The following is a 13999-nucleotide window of genomic DNA, read 5'->3' as shown; positions in this document are numbered from 1 at the left end:
CCCACGTGACCCATGTCTACCACCATCGCTGAGGGGGTAGGGACCAGCCTCCACCATCAGGCTGTTCCTTTCCTCTGGCTCAAAGGGTCTTGCTTCTAGTTGGTTTTTTCATGGAGGGGTGCCAAGGTGAGGGTTGGTAGAGCTGTACAATGCTTCCCACTCTGGCCACCCTGAGGCTGTTGGGATTGAGATTTCCGTCTTTGCAGCATCAGCCTCCGGGAGCTGAAGACCATCTTGCCACTGGTCAACTTCAAAGTGAGCGGCATCAAGTTTCTCAAGGACAAGCTGGTGGTAAGTAGGGCAACTCAGCTGGGGGACAAGAATTTAGGCTTGCTTAGCCCTCTCAGGAACCCATGCTGGCCTGGGGCTCTGTGGAATGGCCTCCAACAGAGCCCTCTGCCATACACATACACATACACACACACACACACACACACACACACACACACACACACACATGGGTCCACTCACTGGCCAAAATAGACATGTAGTCGCATCATCATGCAAAATGCATTTACTCCAACTTCAAAAGTCCCCATGGCCTTTTAGTCCCAAGACTGTTGTAAAGTCCAAAGTCTCTTGGGAGTCTCTTGGAATTGTTGTATATATGCATATGTATATGTATATGTATATTCATATATATATATATATATATATATATATATATATATATATATTGGCCTTAATACATTAATAGGGAATGTGTACTTGATCAGTATATCTGAATTTAGCAATTCAAAAAAGTATCTCTCGCCCCAAAAAGGAACAGCCATCCCTTGTGGCTCTTAGAAACCTGGCCAAGACTCTACCATCCAGGGGTTCCCTGGGGCTTGAAGATGTGGGTATCCTGTGTGTTCTCCCAGGCAGGAGGCTAGGAAATCACTGACTTCAGAGGACTTCGGGTTGATTCCTCCAGCTGTTCAGTTCTTGTGTAGAGGGCAGAGGTGTGAGGGTGGACACCTGGCTGTGTGTGCTCACTTTTGCTTTTTGTGCTTGCAGGAAATCGGTGCACAGAAAGATGAGCTCAGCTTTGAACAGTTCCATCTCTTCTATAAGAAACTCATGTTTGACCAGCAAAAATCGGTAAGAGGGCCCTCAGCTCTTCTCGTGTTTCTGCTTCAGGCGCAGAGCCGAGAAGCCCACAGGGAAGGGCTTAGCTTCCCATTGAGTCAAGGACGCATGGGCAAGAGTGACCAAGAGTGACTGTGGATGACTTCAGGAGACAGCAAACGGCCGCAACCATGGTGGAGCTGTAGGAGACACGTCAGGGCATGGGGGTTGCTGATCTTCCTGGTGGGAATTCCATAGCCAAAAATTTGATCATAACTCTGAGTATATGAAAAACAAAATACAGTATAATGCACACTGCACTATTATAGATCACCTAGGAAGGAAATCCTGCAAATTATTCATAGCCGTCTCTGAGTTTTATGATTTTATGACTTTATTTTTGAGACAGGATCTTCTGTAGTCCAGGCTGACCTCAACTTCATGTAAAGCTGGCCTTGAACTTCCAATCCTCTTTCCTCCAGCCAATGAACGCTGGGATTATAGAGTGAGTCACCCTGAGCAGGTTATAGGGTCAGGAGGGGACCAGGGCTTTGTATGTGCTAGGCCATACCCCCTAATCCTTACAGATATTCAACTGTGGACTAAACATGCAAGTGTATGAGCCTATGGGGCCCATTTTTATTCAAGCCAGTATTTCCCACTCCCTGGCCAAAATAGGCGTGTAGGAACATCATCATACAAAAAACATTCAGTCCAACTTCAAAAATCCCCATGGTCTTTCAGCCCCGAGACCGCCGTAAAGTTCAGGGTCTCTTCTGAGACTCTTGGAATTGTCATAAACTGTTAACCTCTGTGAAATTCAAAATTAAAAAGCAGATCACATGCAATGTACAGTGACACAGAATATATGTTATCACACATATATATATATATATATTTATATCATATATAGATATGTGTGTGTATATATATATATATATATATATATATATATGTGTGTGTGTGTGTGTGTGTGTGTATGTATAGATATATGACCACACATACATGACACATACACTTTGCCACTGTCTTCTGTGTTCCTACTAGGATGCCTCCTTAAGCCTTACTTAAATTCCTTTCTTAGCCACTTTCTGTTGTTGTAAAGACACCATGTCTCATCCCCGATCCAAGATGTATTTCAACTTACACTCTTTCACGTTGAAATGACCTCGGTAGTAGCCTAGGCTGTCTTAGAACTTGCTATGTAGCCCAGGTTGGCCCCAAATTGACTCTCCTACTTCAGCTTCCCCAATGCTCAGCCACAACCTAAACTTTTTACTACAACTTAAAAAAAAAAAGTGTGTTTCTGTGTAGGCTTGTGTGCATGTGAGAGAGAGGAGAGAGGGAGAGGAAGGGGAGAGAGAATGGTAGAAAGGAGAGAGGGGGTGAGGAGGAGGGAGGGGTGGGGAGGGCGGAGAAACATACTGATTGAATTGAGGTTTAAGGACTCCCTAGTCTCCCTGGAATGTGCTAGGTGGAACCCTGGGAAAACATTCAGCCATGCCAAGGTCGCCCTCTGGTGGTCAGAATGCCACATGGCACCTGAGTTGGCATCTCATTTTTGGTTTGGCCGTGGTTTGGCATTTTAAAATTAATGACCTACATTTAAAACCCAGAGTTCTAGGTGAGGCTGCTGCTGCTGCTGCTGCTGCTGCTGCTGCTGCTGCTGCTGCTGCTGCTGCTTCTGCTTCTGCTTCTCCTTCTCCTCCTTCTCTTCATCTTCCTCTTCCTCCTCCTCTTCTTCTCCTCCTCCTCCTCTTCTTCCTTTTCTTCCTCCTTCCTCTTCTTCCTTTTCCTCCTCCTCCTCTTCTTCCTCTTCATTCTCTTTCTCCTTCTCTTCCTCCCACTTCTCCTCCCCTCTTAGGTCACAGAGTCCAAGAGGCCACCTGGGGTCAGGCCTGGGATTGTGTGTCCAGGAAGTCTAGCGGTTGCCCACCCAGCTTGTCCATGGCCAGTGTCGGAAGGGAAGGGTCCACATGCCCTGAGATATCCTGATGGCTTGATGGGTCATTTTGGATGCAGGTGATGCTAGCCTGAGGTAGCTGGGATGGGGGACAGGAATCCTCAGACTTAGCAGTGACACTCTGGTTGGTTTCTCTCCTGGTGACTCTCCCTGGGCTCCTGGAAACTCATGGCTCCCACCTTCAGAAGACAGGACTGTCAGCGTGCTGTGCTATCCTCCGGCCCCAGGAAACTCAGTTCCCCATCTTCAGTCCTGTGGGTCTTATTGTCTTCTTCTCCCTTTGTCGGTCCCTTCCCCTGTCCAGCTGGGGCCTTTCTTGAGCATGAGGAGAATAATTCCTCCATTATTTTAGTCAGTCATCTGACTTGTACAACAGCTGTTTGCATGACCCAAGTGGGTACATGGTTGGCACAGACATGTCCTCTGACCCTGCTGACATCGCACTGGGGTGGACAGGCTCACTGATATCTGGAGTTACCCAGACCCCAGTGTCCACCCAGGCTCCCTGTTGGGTTAGGTTTGACCACAGAGCCTCACCAAGAAATGCTTTTCACATCCTCATTTGGCTTGTGAGCCAAGTGCCAAATGAGGCCAATAATCTCCTTGCCATGCTTGACACCCCACCTTCTCAAAAGAAACGTGTGTGTGTGTGTGTGTGCTTCTGAATTTGAAGGGGTAGTCCAACCTTCAGGGCTGGTGATGAGAGATGTTTCCAGACATCTTTCCAGAGTTTGGGACACCCAGGTACCTAGGGCACTCCCTATCCCCAGCCTGTGGGTGGCCAGAGGACTTGACTGTTGGACGCAGAGCTGTTTACAAGATCTGTCACAGGCCAGTGACTAGAGGGTCATTTCCACCTAGAATACATCTCACCTTTACACAATCACTGTGTTATTGACCAGGCAGGCAAGGTGGACAGAGTGTTTGCCAGGCTGTTAGCTAGAAACAGTCCAGGAGCATATGTGTATGTACATGCGTGCACACAAAAGTGTGTAGGTACACCTGTGTGCATATGCATATCTCAATGTGGGCATGTGAGTATGTGTGTTTGTGTTTACATGCATACACACATGAGTCTTGTGTATGAGTGCATATCTGTATCTATACATATATGTGCACATGTGTGCACAGGGCTCAGCCAGTGAGCTGGAGCAGATGGAGATCAGGAGGGAGGCACATCTCAGCTCCTCGCATGTGCGGTTGACATTTCAGAGGGCACAAGGGAAGAGCTGACATGGCCCTACGGTCCTTTTCTGCCCTGAAAGCAGAATGGTAAAAGGGCCATCTGTGAAATATTAAAGGTCTGAAATATGGCAGCGAACACAGAACAGTGTAAGTCACCGCTTGTTGCCGGGACCACAGTACCCAGATAGAAGACCTCCAATGGGGAAAGGCTGAGGTGTGGCCCACGGTCTCAGTCCACTGTGGTGGGGACAACCTGGTGGCACTCATGGAGTCAGAGACATGTGACAGAGACACCAGAGGTGGTCTCTGGTGGTGGTGGGGGTAGTGTGTGTATGTGTGATGAATGTATGTGTGGTGTGTGCATGTGTGTCAATGTGCATGTGTGTCAGTGTGTATGTGTGTAGTGTATATGTGTGTGGTGTGTATGCATGTGTGTGTGTGTGCTGTGTATTTATGTGTAATGTGTTGTTTTTGTGATGTGTGCGTGTGGTATGTGTGATGTGTATGTATGTGTGTATATGGGGTATGTATACTATGTGTGTGTTGTATGTTGTGTGTTATTTGTGCAGTGTGTATGGTGTTTGTGACATATGTGTGTTTGTGTGTGCATGTTGTATGTGTAGTGCTAGGAGTCTAATCCAGGTAAACACCTGTCTACCCTGAGTTGTATCTCTAGCCTTTGTAAAAACAACAATAAACAATTTAAATCTCTCTCCCTTTCTCTCTCTCTCTTCTCTCTCTCTGTTTGATGGGGGCATGGGATGAGAGGGGTGTGTGTACCATGGCATGATTGTAGAGACCGGAGGACAACCTGTGAGAGTCCATTCTCTCCTTCCACTGTGAGGACCCTAGGTTGTAGGGTTGGCAGCACTTTCCATTAACCTCTGAGCAGTCTCTCTGGTCCAGCCTTTATTTATTTATTTATTTATTTATTTATTTATTTATTTATATATTTATTTATGAATCAAGGTCTCCCTGTATAGTCTGGGTTAGTCTTGAACTCATGATCTTCTTCCCCTGCCTTAGCCTCTCAAGTGCTGGGATGATAGGTGGGTGCCACCACATTCAATACCACATTGATATGTACATTTTATTTTTCTCTTTTCTATGCCTGTTGAGACGCTGTGATTTCTGTTGCTAGATCAGTCTAGGCACTGTCCTACATCAGTGGGTTTTGCCCAGGCTGAGCCATCTTGGCTGTCTCAGTAATGTTTCCATTGCATGAGAGGTGCCATGGTCGAAAGCAACTTGGGGAAAAAAGGGCTTATTTCATCTTACAGTTCTCAGGCCACACTCTGTCACTCTGAGGGAAGTTGGGTAGGAACCCTAGCAGGACAGGAACCTGGAGGCAGGAACTGAGGCAGAAGCCATGGAGGGGTGCTGCTTACTGGCTTGCTCAGCACTCCTAGGACCATCTGCTCAGGGGCGTCACCACTCCCAGTCGGCTGGGCCTGCTTATATCAATTATTAATCAAGCAAATGTACTACAAACTTGCCTATAGGCATTTTTTTTCAACTGAGGTCTGTCTTCCAAACGACACTAGCTTGTGTCAAGTCCGCAAAAAAGTAACAAGGACCCTTGCTTTGATAATTTTTTAAAGTAATTTTCCTTTATTATTCTTTAGATTTATTTGTATTTTAGGTATATGAGTATCTTGCCTGCAGGCACATATGTCACCATATGTGTGCCTGGTGCCCACAGAGGCCAGAAGAGGGTGTTGGATCTCTGGAACTGGAGTTGTAGATAGCTGTGAGCTGCCGTGTGGGCTCTGAGAATCGAACCCCCATCTCCTGCAAGAGCAGCAACTGCTCCTGACTGCTGAGCCATTTCTTCAGCCCACTGATGACTTAGCAAACAAAGAAATCTCACCGGCATGAGCTGATTTGTCCAATGCTCTTATGATCTGCTTGTTTCTCGTTTCAGATACTTGACGAATTCAAAAAGGACTCCTCCGTGTTCATCCTAGGGTGAGACACCTCGGACACGTTGCTGCTGTTCAGGGCCTCTGTGTCCTTGTAGCTCTGGTGGCGGGTGGGGATACTGTGTGCAGTTACTGACCCCAGCTTTGTAGGACAGCAGGAGCGAGTGAACAGAATCCGTAAGGTGTGGAGTGTTGTGAGGAGGGTCTAGAAGATATTGTAGGGAGGACCGTGACCTCAGGCTTTCTTCCCATAGGTTCAGGGGATGTGACAAACCAATAGGTTTCTCTTTCCCCTTGCTTTCCCCTCTTCTCCACCCCTACCCCTTCTCTTCCGGATGCGTCCCTTCCCTCTCTGGTTCCATTCTGTTTGTGGACTCCACATTCTGCTGTGCTCCCCAGACCTCCTAGAGCTCCTGAGTGCTGTCCGGGGCCTCTAAGATTTTTTGGTCGGGATCCCTCTTTGAGTCTCTTAAATCTCAACTTCGAGGGTCAGTGGTGTGCTCAGCATGGCGGGGCTGGGGTTCAGGGTAGAGGTGAACCCCCTCTCTCTAACCACCCTGTGTCATTTCTCTGAGGACAGAAACACAGACCGGCCGGATGCCTCGGCTGTCTACCTGCAGGACTTCCAGAGGTTTCTTTTACATGAACAGCAGGTGAGAGGATTGTGAGATGGGGTGTCAGGGACAAAGTGCTTCCCCGGATGCCTGCTGTCATAGAATAGCTGTGGTGTCCCTGAGGTGGGGTAGGGCCTTCGACTGCTGTCCAATATCACCAGGCTTCCTCAAATTCCCAGTCTCTCTCTCTCTTTCTTTGTTTCTTTCTTTTATTAAGATTTATTTCTTTTATGTATATGAGTACACTGTCACTGTCTTCAGACATAACTAGAAGAGGGCATCGAAGCCTATTACAGATGGTTGTGAGCCGCCATGGGGTTGCTGGGAATTGAACTCAGGACCTCTGGGAGAGCAGTCAGTGCTCCTAACTGCTGAGTCATCTCTCTAGCCCTTCCCTCCCTCCCTCCCTCCCTCCCTCCCTCCCTCCCTCCCTCCCTCCCTCCCTCCCTCCCTCCCTCCCTCCCTTCCTTCCTCCCTTCTCCCTCCCTCCCTTCCTCCCTCCCTCCCTCCCTCCCTCCCTCCCTCCTTCCCTCCCTTCCTTGAAAAATAGATTCTTCTCTCATACAATGCATCCTGACTACAGTTCCTCCCCAACTCCTCTCAGCTCCCCCTCCACACACCTCCCCTCTCTTCCAGATCTATTTCCCACCCCCTTCCTCTTCAGAAAAGAGCGGGCCTCCAAGAGTCAGCAGCTAAACAGGACCAAACCGCATACAACAAGACAGGGCAAAAAGCTCTCATATGGAGGCTCGACAAAGCAACCCATGAGGAGGTAGAGTCCCAGAAGCAGGCAGAAGAGTCAGAGACACACCTGCGCCCCTTGCTAGGAGTTCCACAAGAACACCAAGCGAGCATTCCTAACATCTACACAGAGGCCTGGGTGCAGACCCATGCAGCTCCTATGTCTGCTGCTCCAGTCTCTGTGAGCCCATGAAGTTTTAGTTAGAGCAGGAAGACAGCTGAAGGAGATCAAGGGCGTTCACATTGGAAAAGGATAACGTGGCTCGCTGAATCTTGTCGCCACCTCCAATGAGCAAGCAATGGCAGGGGACTTGAGGGCTTGAATAAGATGTCCCTCACCCTGGCTGGTGCCAGATCCTCCCCAGGGACCACGCCAGGAGTGTCTTCCTGGGTGGCCATTCCTTCTGGATGGGAGGAGGTGACTAGGCTGACCAAACCTGCTGGTCCCCTGGGGGATGAGAACTAAGTCTCCCCAGCTGGCATCTATGTGGTGGCTCCTAGTGTGGTGGAAGAGTCACAGGAGTTTCCTGTTGGGATGTCATTATCTGATGGTATAAAGTCACCCTACTATGTGTGTGTGTATTCTTGGGTACCATGCTGGTTTCTGGCGAGAAGATGCCGTTAAATGTTCCCCTGTGATACACGTTTTTGAGACATGTTTTACTAAGTTGCTCAAACTGGCATTGAACTCCCTCTTTAGCCCAGGCTGGCCTTGAATTCCTTCTATAGCCCAGGCTGGCCTTGAACTTGCTGTCCTCCTGGCTCAGCTTCCTGAATAGCTGATACAACCATTCTGTACCTTCACACTCTATGTTTGGGCTCTATCATAGTAGAGTGATAGAGAGGGACATTTACCACGAGGTTAACAGCCTGAGGTTGGGCAGTGGCCGCTGCTGGCTCGAGGTGCTGGGCATGCATACCACACCTGACAGCATGGAACACTGAATGCAGGTGATGGAGGAGAGAGGTTCTGTTTGCTTAGCCTGAGCTCTTAAGACCCAAAGATGTTAAACACAGTGGGCAGTGAATTCTGTTGGGCAGTCTGAGGATGGCTTGCTGGGACTGCTAAAAGCTTTCCTCCTACCACTAGTGTCCCAGCGATCAGATTTTAGGTTGTTGGGCTTGGTGGCAGGTACCTTTACCCTCAGGCCACCTTACCATCCCACATTTGAACCCCTAGCATCTTAGGATTCTAAACTTCTTTAGGAAGATCTCTGCCCAGCCAGAAAGCAGTCTCCAGTTCTATTAGCAAGTGCTCATGGCTTTTGATAAAAGTGTGTGCTTTGCAGGAGGAGAGAAGGGCCATTCAGGCCCTTTGAGATACCTGGGGAGCCAAGGTGTTTGCATTAAGCATCCTACACGTGGTGTTACTTCTTGGTTCTCCCCCCACCTCCACCCCCCACAGCTGAGGACAGAACCCAGGGCTAGTGCTCTACCACTGAGCTAAATCCTTAACCCTATGCTCCATGCTGTTAACAACCTTCCATTCAGGGAACTCACAGCCTGCTGGCTATTTTGGTGTCTGTGGTCTGGGGAGACTTGTTAGCTAACCACAGTCCTGTGCTGCTGAAGTAGGGCCTCACCATCCTGTTTCAGTCTGTCTTTGGGCTTTTGTTCTTTCTGACACACCCCCTGTATCCCCCCCACCCCCACCCCCTGTGTCCCTTCCTACCCAACCAAACATTTATCTCAGACACAAGGAGAGACACTGGGGAATGTTTGAAACCCAGAAGGCATTGGCCAGCATCGGGTCTGTGGTATCGTTCATCTTGTTGCCTGTGGATATTTGAGGTTTCGGAGAATGTAGCAGAAGAAAGGTCACTGCATGCTATAGCCTCTTTTTATTAAGGAAATGTTTCTGGAATGTCCAGCATGATGCTGAATCTGCTAGTGGGGCTGGATTTGTCTATCTGGGTGGCTCTGCCTGGCTGACCCCTGGGGGAGGGGATGCGAGGTGTCCATCTAAGTTCCTTTGCCCAGGTTGAGTGATTTGGAAATTGACCCTGGTTCTCATGAGCTCTGGAGACCTGGGATCCTCTTGAAGTCATCCTGAGCCTGTGTGTCCTCTTCTCTATGTGACAGTGACATTATATGGCTTGCAGCGTGGGGCAGGTTAGAGGACCATACGGGGGTGGGGCTGTTAGAATAAACTACCAGAAACTGGAGGCTTCCTGCAGCGAAGAACAGTACACTAAGCACACAACTGACTTCATATGGTCCTGTTTCCAAACCTGCATGGTGCATAACTTTTGGCACCCTCCTTTCATGGATGAGGCTGTATAAAGAAGACACGTGACTCGTCACTTGGCTGAGACAGCGGAGACACCCCAGTAGGCTGGCTATACTATATAGTTACTTTTCTCATTGCTGTGACCAGAAGGAACAATTTCAACGGGGCAGGCTTTATTCTGGCTTAGACTTAGAGGGGCTATAGCCCATCATATTTGGGAAGAGATGGCAGCCTGTGGGAACAGCACAGTGACAGGAATCGAAGCTGGTCACATGGCCTCTCTCGTCAGGAAGTAGAGAACAGGAAGTGGGGCTGGACTATAAAACCTCAAAGCCCACCCCTAGCGACCTACTTCCCCTAGCAAGCCTCCTATCTCTGGAAGGTTCCACAGCCTTTCCAGACAATGCCATGACCTGGTAACCCAGGTGTTCAAACACATGAACCCGTGTGTGTGTTGGGGGGGGGTGCATTTCATAATCAAACTGTTAACACTGGCATAGCCCACCACAGTCCCTAGCTGTTTCATACTGACACCCGTGGCCTAGTGCTCTGAGTTCTTAGCAGATCATAGTCTGTCGTTACTTTTATAGATAAAGTTTCATTGCAATACAGCTATGCTCATTTTCCTGTATTTGGTCTGTGACTGCATTCACACGGTGGTGACTGCTGAGTGAGGATAGCAGGTGACCCATGCAGAAGGCATCTGCTCGCCCCTGGCAAAGACCATGCCAGGATGGAGCCTTATTTATGTGGCTCTGAATGACACATAGATTTAACATTGGCTCCAGTCTTTGATCACCTTGACTAGGTCCTGAGGAGGACCTTGCCTATCCTTTGGTGACTTTGCATTATCTTCGACATTTTTAAGGAGCTATGGGCTCAGGATCTGAACAAAGTCCGGGAGCGGATGACCAAGTTTATCGATGACACAATGAGAGAGACTGCAGAGCCCTTCTTATTTGTGGATGAGGTGAGTGGGCTGGGCCGTGTCACATGAGCAGGACTTCCTTTATCCCTTCCCCTTGGAAGGTGTCACTGTCAGGTGTCCGGGGGACTGATTCAGGTGCAAGGAGTGGTTTTCTCAGGGTGGGGATTAATCCTGCTTTTCATTTTCTGGATTCTTACCTGGGTGGGATTACCTGTTTCACCACTAGAGGGCGTTCGCCATCAGGGAGAAGCCAATTGAACTCGACAAATGCTTGATGGTTGTGTGAGCCCTTTATAGAGGACACTTCTTTTTACAGGTGGCCTGGGAAGATCAGAAGGGACATGGCTTGTCACTTGCTCACTGGGGCTGTTTATGGCAGTAAAATGTACCTTGGAGCCAGTCGGTGTTTCTGATTTATTATTATTATTATTATTTTTAAATGCTAGGAGTGGGTAGATGGGAAAGTCCCTGGGCCCCTTCTCTGCCTCCTTGTTTTTGCCATGGTAGGAACTGAACCCAGGACCTTCTGCATGCTAGGCAGGGGCTCTACCACAGACCTATAACAGTGGGACTCTTTGTAATGTTTATTTTGTCCCTCCACCCGGCCCCCAGGAGGTCAGAGGGCAGACAGCCTTAAGTGTAGGTCCTGGTCTGCATCCTTATTTGAAGCGGGGTCTCTTTATGCTGGGCTCCAAGACCTTGGAGCTTTCTGGGGTTTTCCCCATCTCCACTTTACATCACAGTAGAGGAACCATGAAGACATCTCTCCAGCCCTCTTCTCTTCTCTTCTCTTCTCTTCTCTTCTCTTCTCTTCTCTTCTCTTCTCTTCTCTTCTCTTCTCTTCTCTTCTCTTCTCTTCTCTTCTTTTCTCCTTTCTTTCTTTCTTTCTTTCTTTCTTTCTTTCTTTCTTTCTTTCTTTCTTTCTTTCTAAGCTTCCAGGAGTTGGGACAGGAAACTCTGTCCCTTTCTCTCTGTTTCCCTTTTATCTTCAGTATTTTTTTTTTAACCTGAGGCTTTGTACCCATTAGCCAATCACTCTACCACTGAGCTACTCCCCAGCCCTCCTTTTCTTTTTGCTTTGAGGCAGGTTCTCAGTAATTTGTCCAGGCTAGACCTGAACTCCCTGTAGCCCAGACAAGCCTTGACTCTGATCCTCCTGAGTATCTGGGATGACCTAGCTGAGCCCCTAGGCCTGGTGTCTTTCCATCCTTTGGTGTTCTCATATCCAGAATGTTCTGTCTCCAAAGCTGTGCTGGACTTGCAGAGGCTTAGTTGCTGATACGATGTAACAATGTAACGCTTCTGTGTTGGCAGCTGGAGCTCTGACAGCAGCAGACATTTGGGATACACGTTAAAAAGGGAAATGGTGGGTAGGTCCAGGAGGTGCTTATGTTGATACAGAGTGTCTAAGTTAGGGTTTTACTGCTGTGAATAGACACCACCACCAAGGCAGCTCTTGTAAGGACAACATTTAGTTGGGGCTGGCTTACAGGTTCAGAGATTCAGTCCATTATCACCAAGGCAGGAACATGGCAGTGTCCAGGCAGGAATGATGCAGGCAGAGCTGAGAGTTCTATATCTTCATCTGAAGGGTGCTGGTGGAAGACTGACTTCAGGGCAGCTAGAATGTCTTAAGGCTACACCCACAGACACACACCCACTCCAACAAGGCCACACCCACTCCAACAGGGCCACTCCCACTCCAACAAGGCCACACCCACTCCAACAGGGCTATGCCTCCTAATAGTGCCACTTCCTGTGCCAGCCATATATAAACCATCACAAGAAAGATGGCTGCAATCAGAGCCATTTGTACTGAAACCTCGAGAAACCGATGTCTGGGGACCACCTATAAGTTTCACAGGTCAGAGCCGCCTGGCCTGGCTGCTCAGGCGCCAGCTAAGAATAAGTAGACTCTGTGCCTCCTGTGCCACGGTAACTCCGTGCTGGTCGTCTCTTTCAGTTCCTCACGTATCTGTTCTCCCGGGAGAACAGCATCTGGGACGAGAAGTATGATGCAGTGGACATGCAGGACATGAACAACCCCTTGTCCCACTACTGGATCTCCTCTTCCCACAACACGTGAGTTTCTGGATGAGCCCAGGGTGGCTCGGGCAGAACTGGCTGTGAATGGGTGGGGAGGGTCCGGAGAAGGGGGTCGGGGAACTCACCTCTCTTTCCAGCCAGTATCTATGGCCTTTTAAGCAACTTTACAGAGCTGATGTTTTATGACTTGGTCATCACACCATCAAAACGTTCACTCAGCCAGTGAGCTGGTATTTGTGGAAACATCTGACATGGGCCAGGCTCTTCGCCTATGAGGTGTGGGGACTCCTCAGTGAACGAGGAAGTCTCATTCCCTGGTGCTTAGAGAAGAAGGCTTCCAGTGAATGTCAACCCTAGGCATCAGCTGGTGGCTGAACAGAGGCAGGGTGAGAAGGAGAGTTTCCTGCGAGAGAGGAGCATGTGCTAAGACCCTGGGGCAGGAACAGCTGGGAGGCATTTTTAAGGCTGGAGTGAGAGTGAAGAGTCTGGGAGGGTAGCAGCAGGCTAGAGGGCCAGCTTGTAAGTCACAGAGAGTCACAGGGAGCCTTTGGCCACTTCACCCAGAGAGTGACCAAACTCATCTACTTCTTTGGGTAATTATGCTGATTGCAAATGAGTAGGGTGATGAAGGGAGTGAGCAGGGATGCTGCCTCCTGGCCTCAGTGTTCAGTCAGACTTTCAGGATGAGGGTTTGACTTCTAGGCTGCAAAGTGCTCTTTCAAACAGGGGATGAGAAAATCCCCCCCCGTGTGTCATCCTCTAGGTATTTGGGAAAGTGACCCCTTTTCCAGGGGAATGGGTAGGTCATGCATCTCGAGTTCTTATCTTAGGATGGTGGATTCTCCAAGCCTAGAGACAGCTGAGGAATTGTCCTGAGAAGGCAGGTGGTCTGGAGAGAAGGCAAGGCGATAGTCATTTGTCTTTCAAAACATCAAAAGCTCTCTTAAATAACCTAATCAATAAATGCTCTGACAGAGGAATGGATACAGAAAATGTAATTCCTATGTAATGCATATATATGTCACACATATATCACGGTAGAACTTTGCGAGGCTGTGGAGGGAATGAGAAGTCATGACCTTTGCAAGAAAATGGATGGAGCCATAAAGCATTATGTTGAGTGAAATAAGCCAGATCTAGAAACATGACTACTGTGTGTTTTTTACAAAAACATATTTTATGGTAGTTTTGCTGACTAGGTTCATGGTACTGTAAATTCTATCAGGATTTGCTGAGCCTGCCCACGCTGGCCGCAGATCTCAGTGATGAAGCACGGGTTTATTTCTGCTGATACCCAGAGCCCAGTGGGCAGCTCCAGGG

The 13999-nt window shown here is 48.6% G+C and overlaps 1 protein-coding gene across 5 annotated transcripts in view; it reads left to right on the top strand.

Moving 5' to 3' along the window:
- Positions 1-13999, top strand: part of Plcg2 (phospholipase C gamma 2) — a 135295-nt gene that overhangs the window by 67050 nt on the left and 54246 nt on the right. For all 5 annotated transcript variants that reach the window (XM_021170477.3, XM_021170482.2, XM_021170480.3 and 2 more), the window contains 6 exons: positions 207-291; positions 1000-1083; positions 6123-6166; positions 6701-6773; positions 10574-10675; positions 12597-12715. In XM_021170477.3, the coding sequence (XP_021026136.1) occupies positions 207-291; positions 1000-1083; positions 6123-6166; positions 6701-6773; positions 10574-10675; positions 12597-12715 (507 nt within the window). The remainder of the gene's footprint in view (positions 1-206; positions 292-999; positions 1084-6122; positions 6167-6700; positions 6774-10573; positions 10676-12596; positions 12716-13999) is intronic.

This window comes from Mus caroli, unplaced genomic scaffold, assembly GCF_978045245.1.
Source record: "Mus caroli unplaced genomic scaffold, Mus_caroli_1 scaffold_10, whole genome shotgun sequence".
NCBI lineage: Eukaryota > Metazoa > Chordata > Mammalia > Rodentia > Muridae > Mus > Mus caroli.
This window is presented reverse-complemented; position numbering and strand designations above follow the sequence as displayed.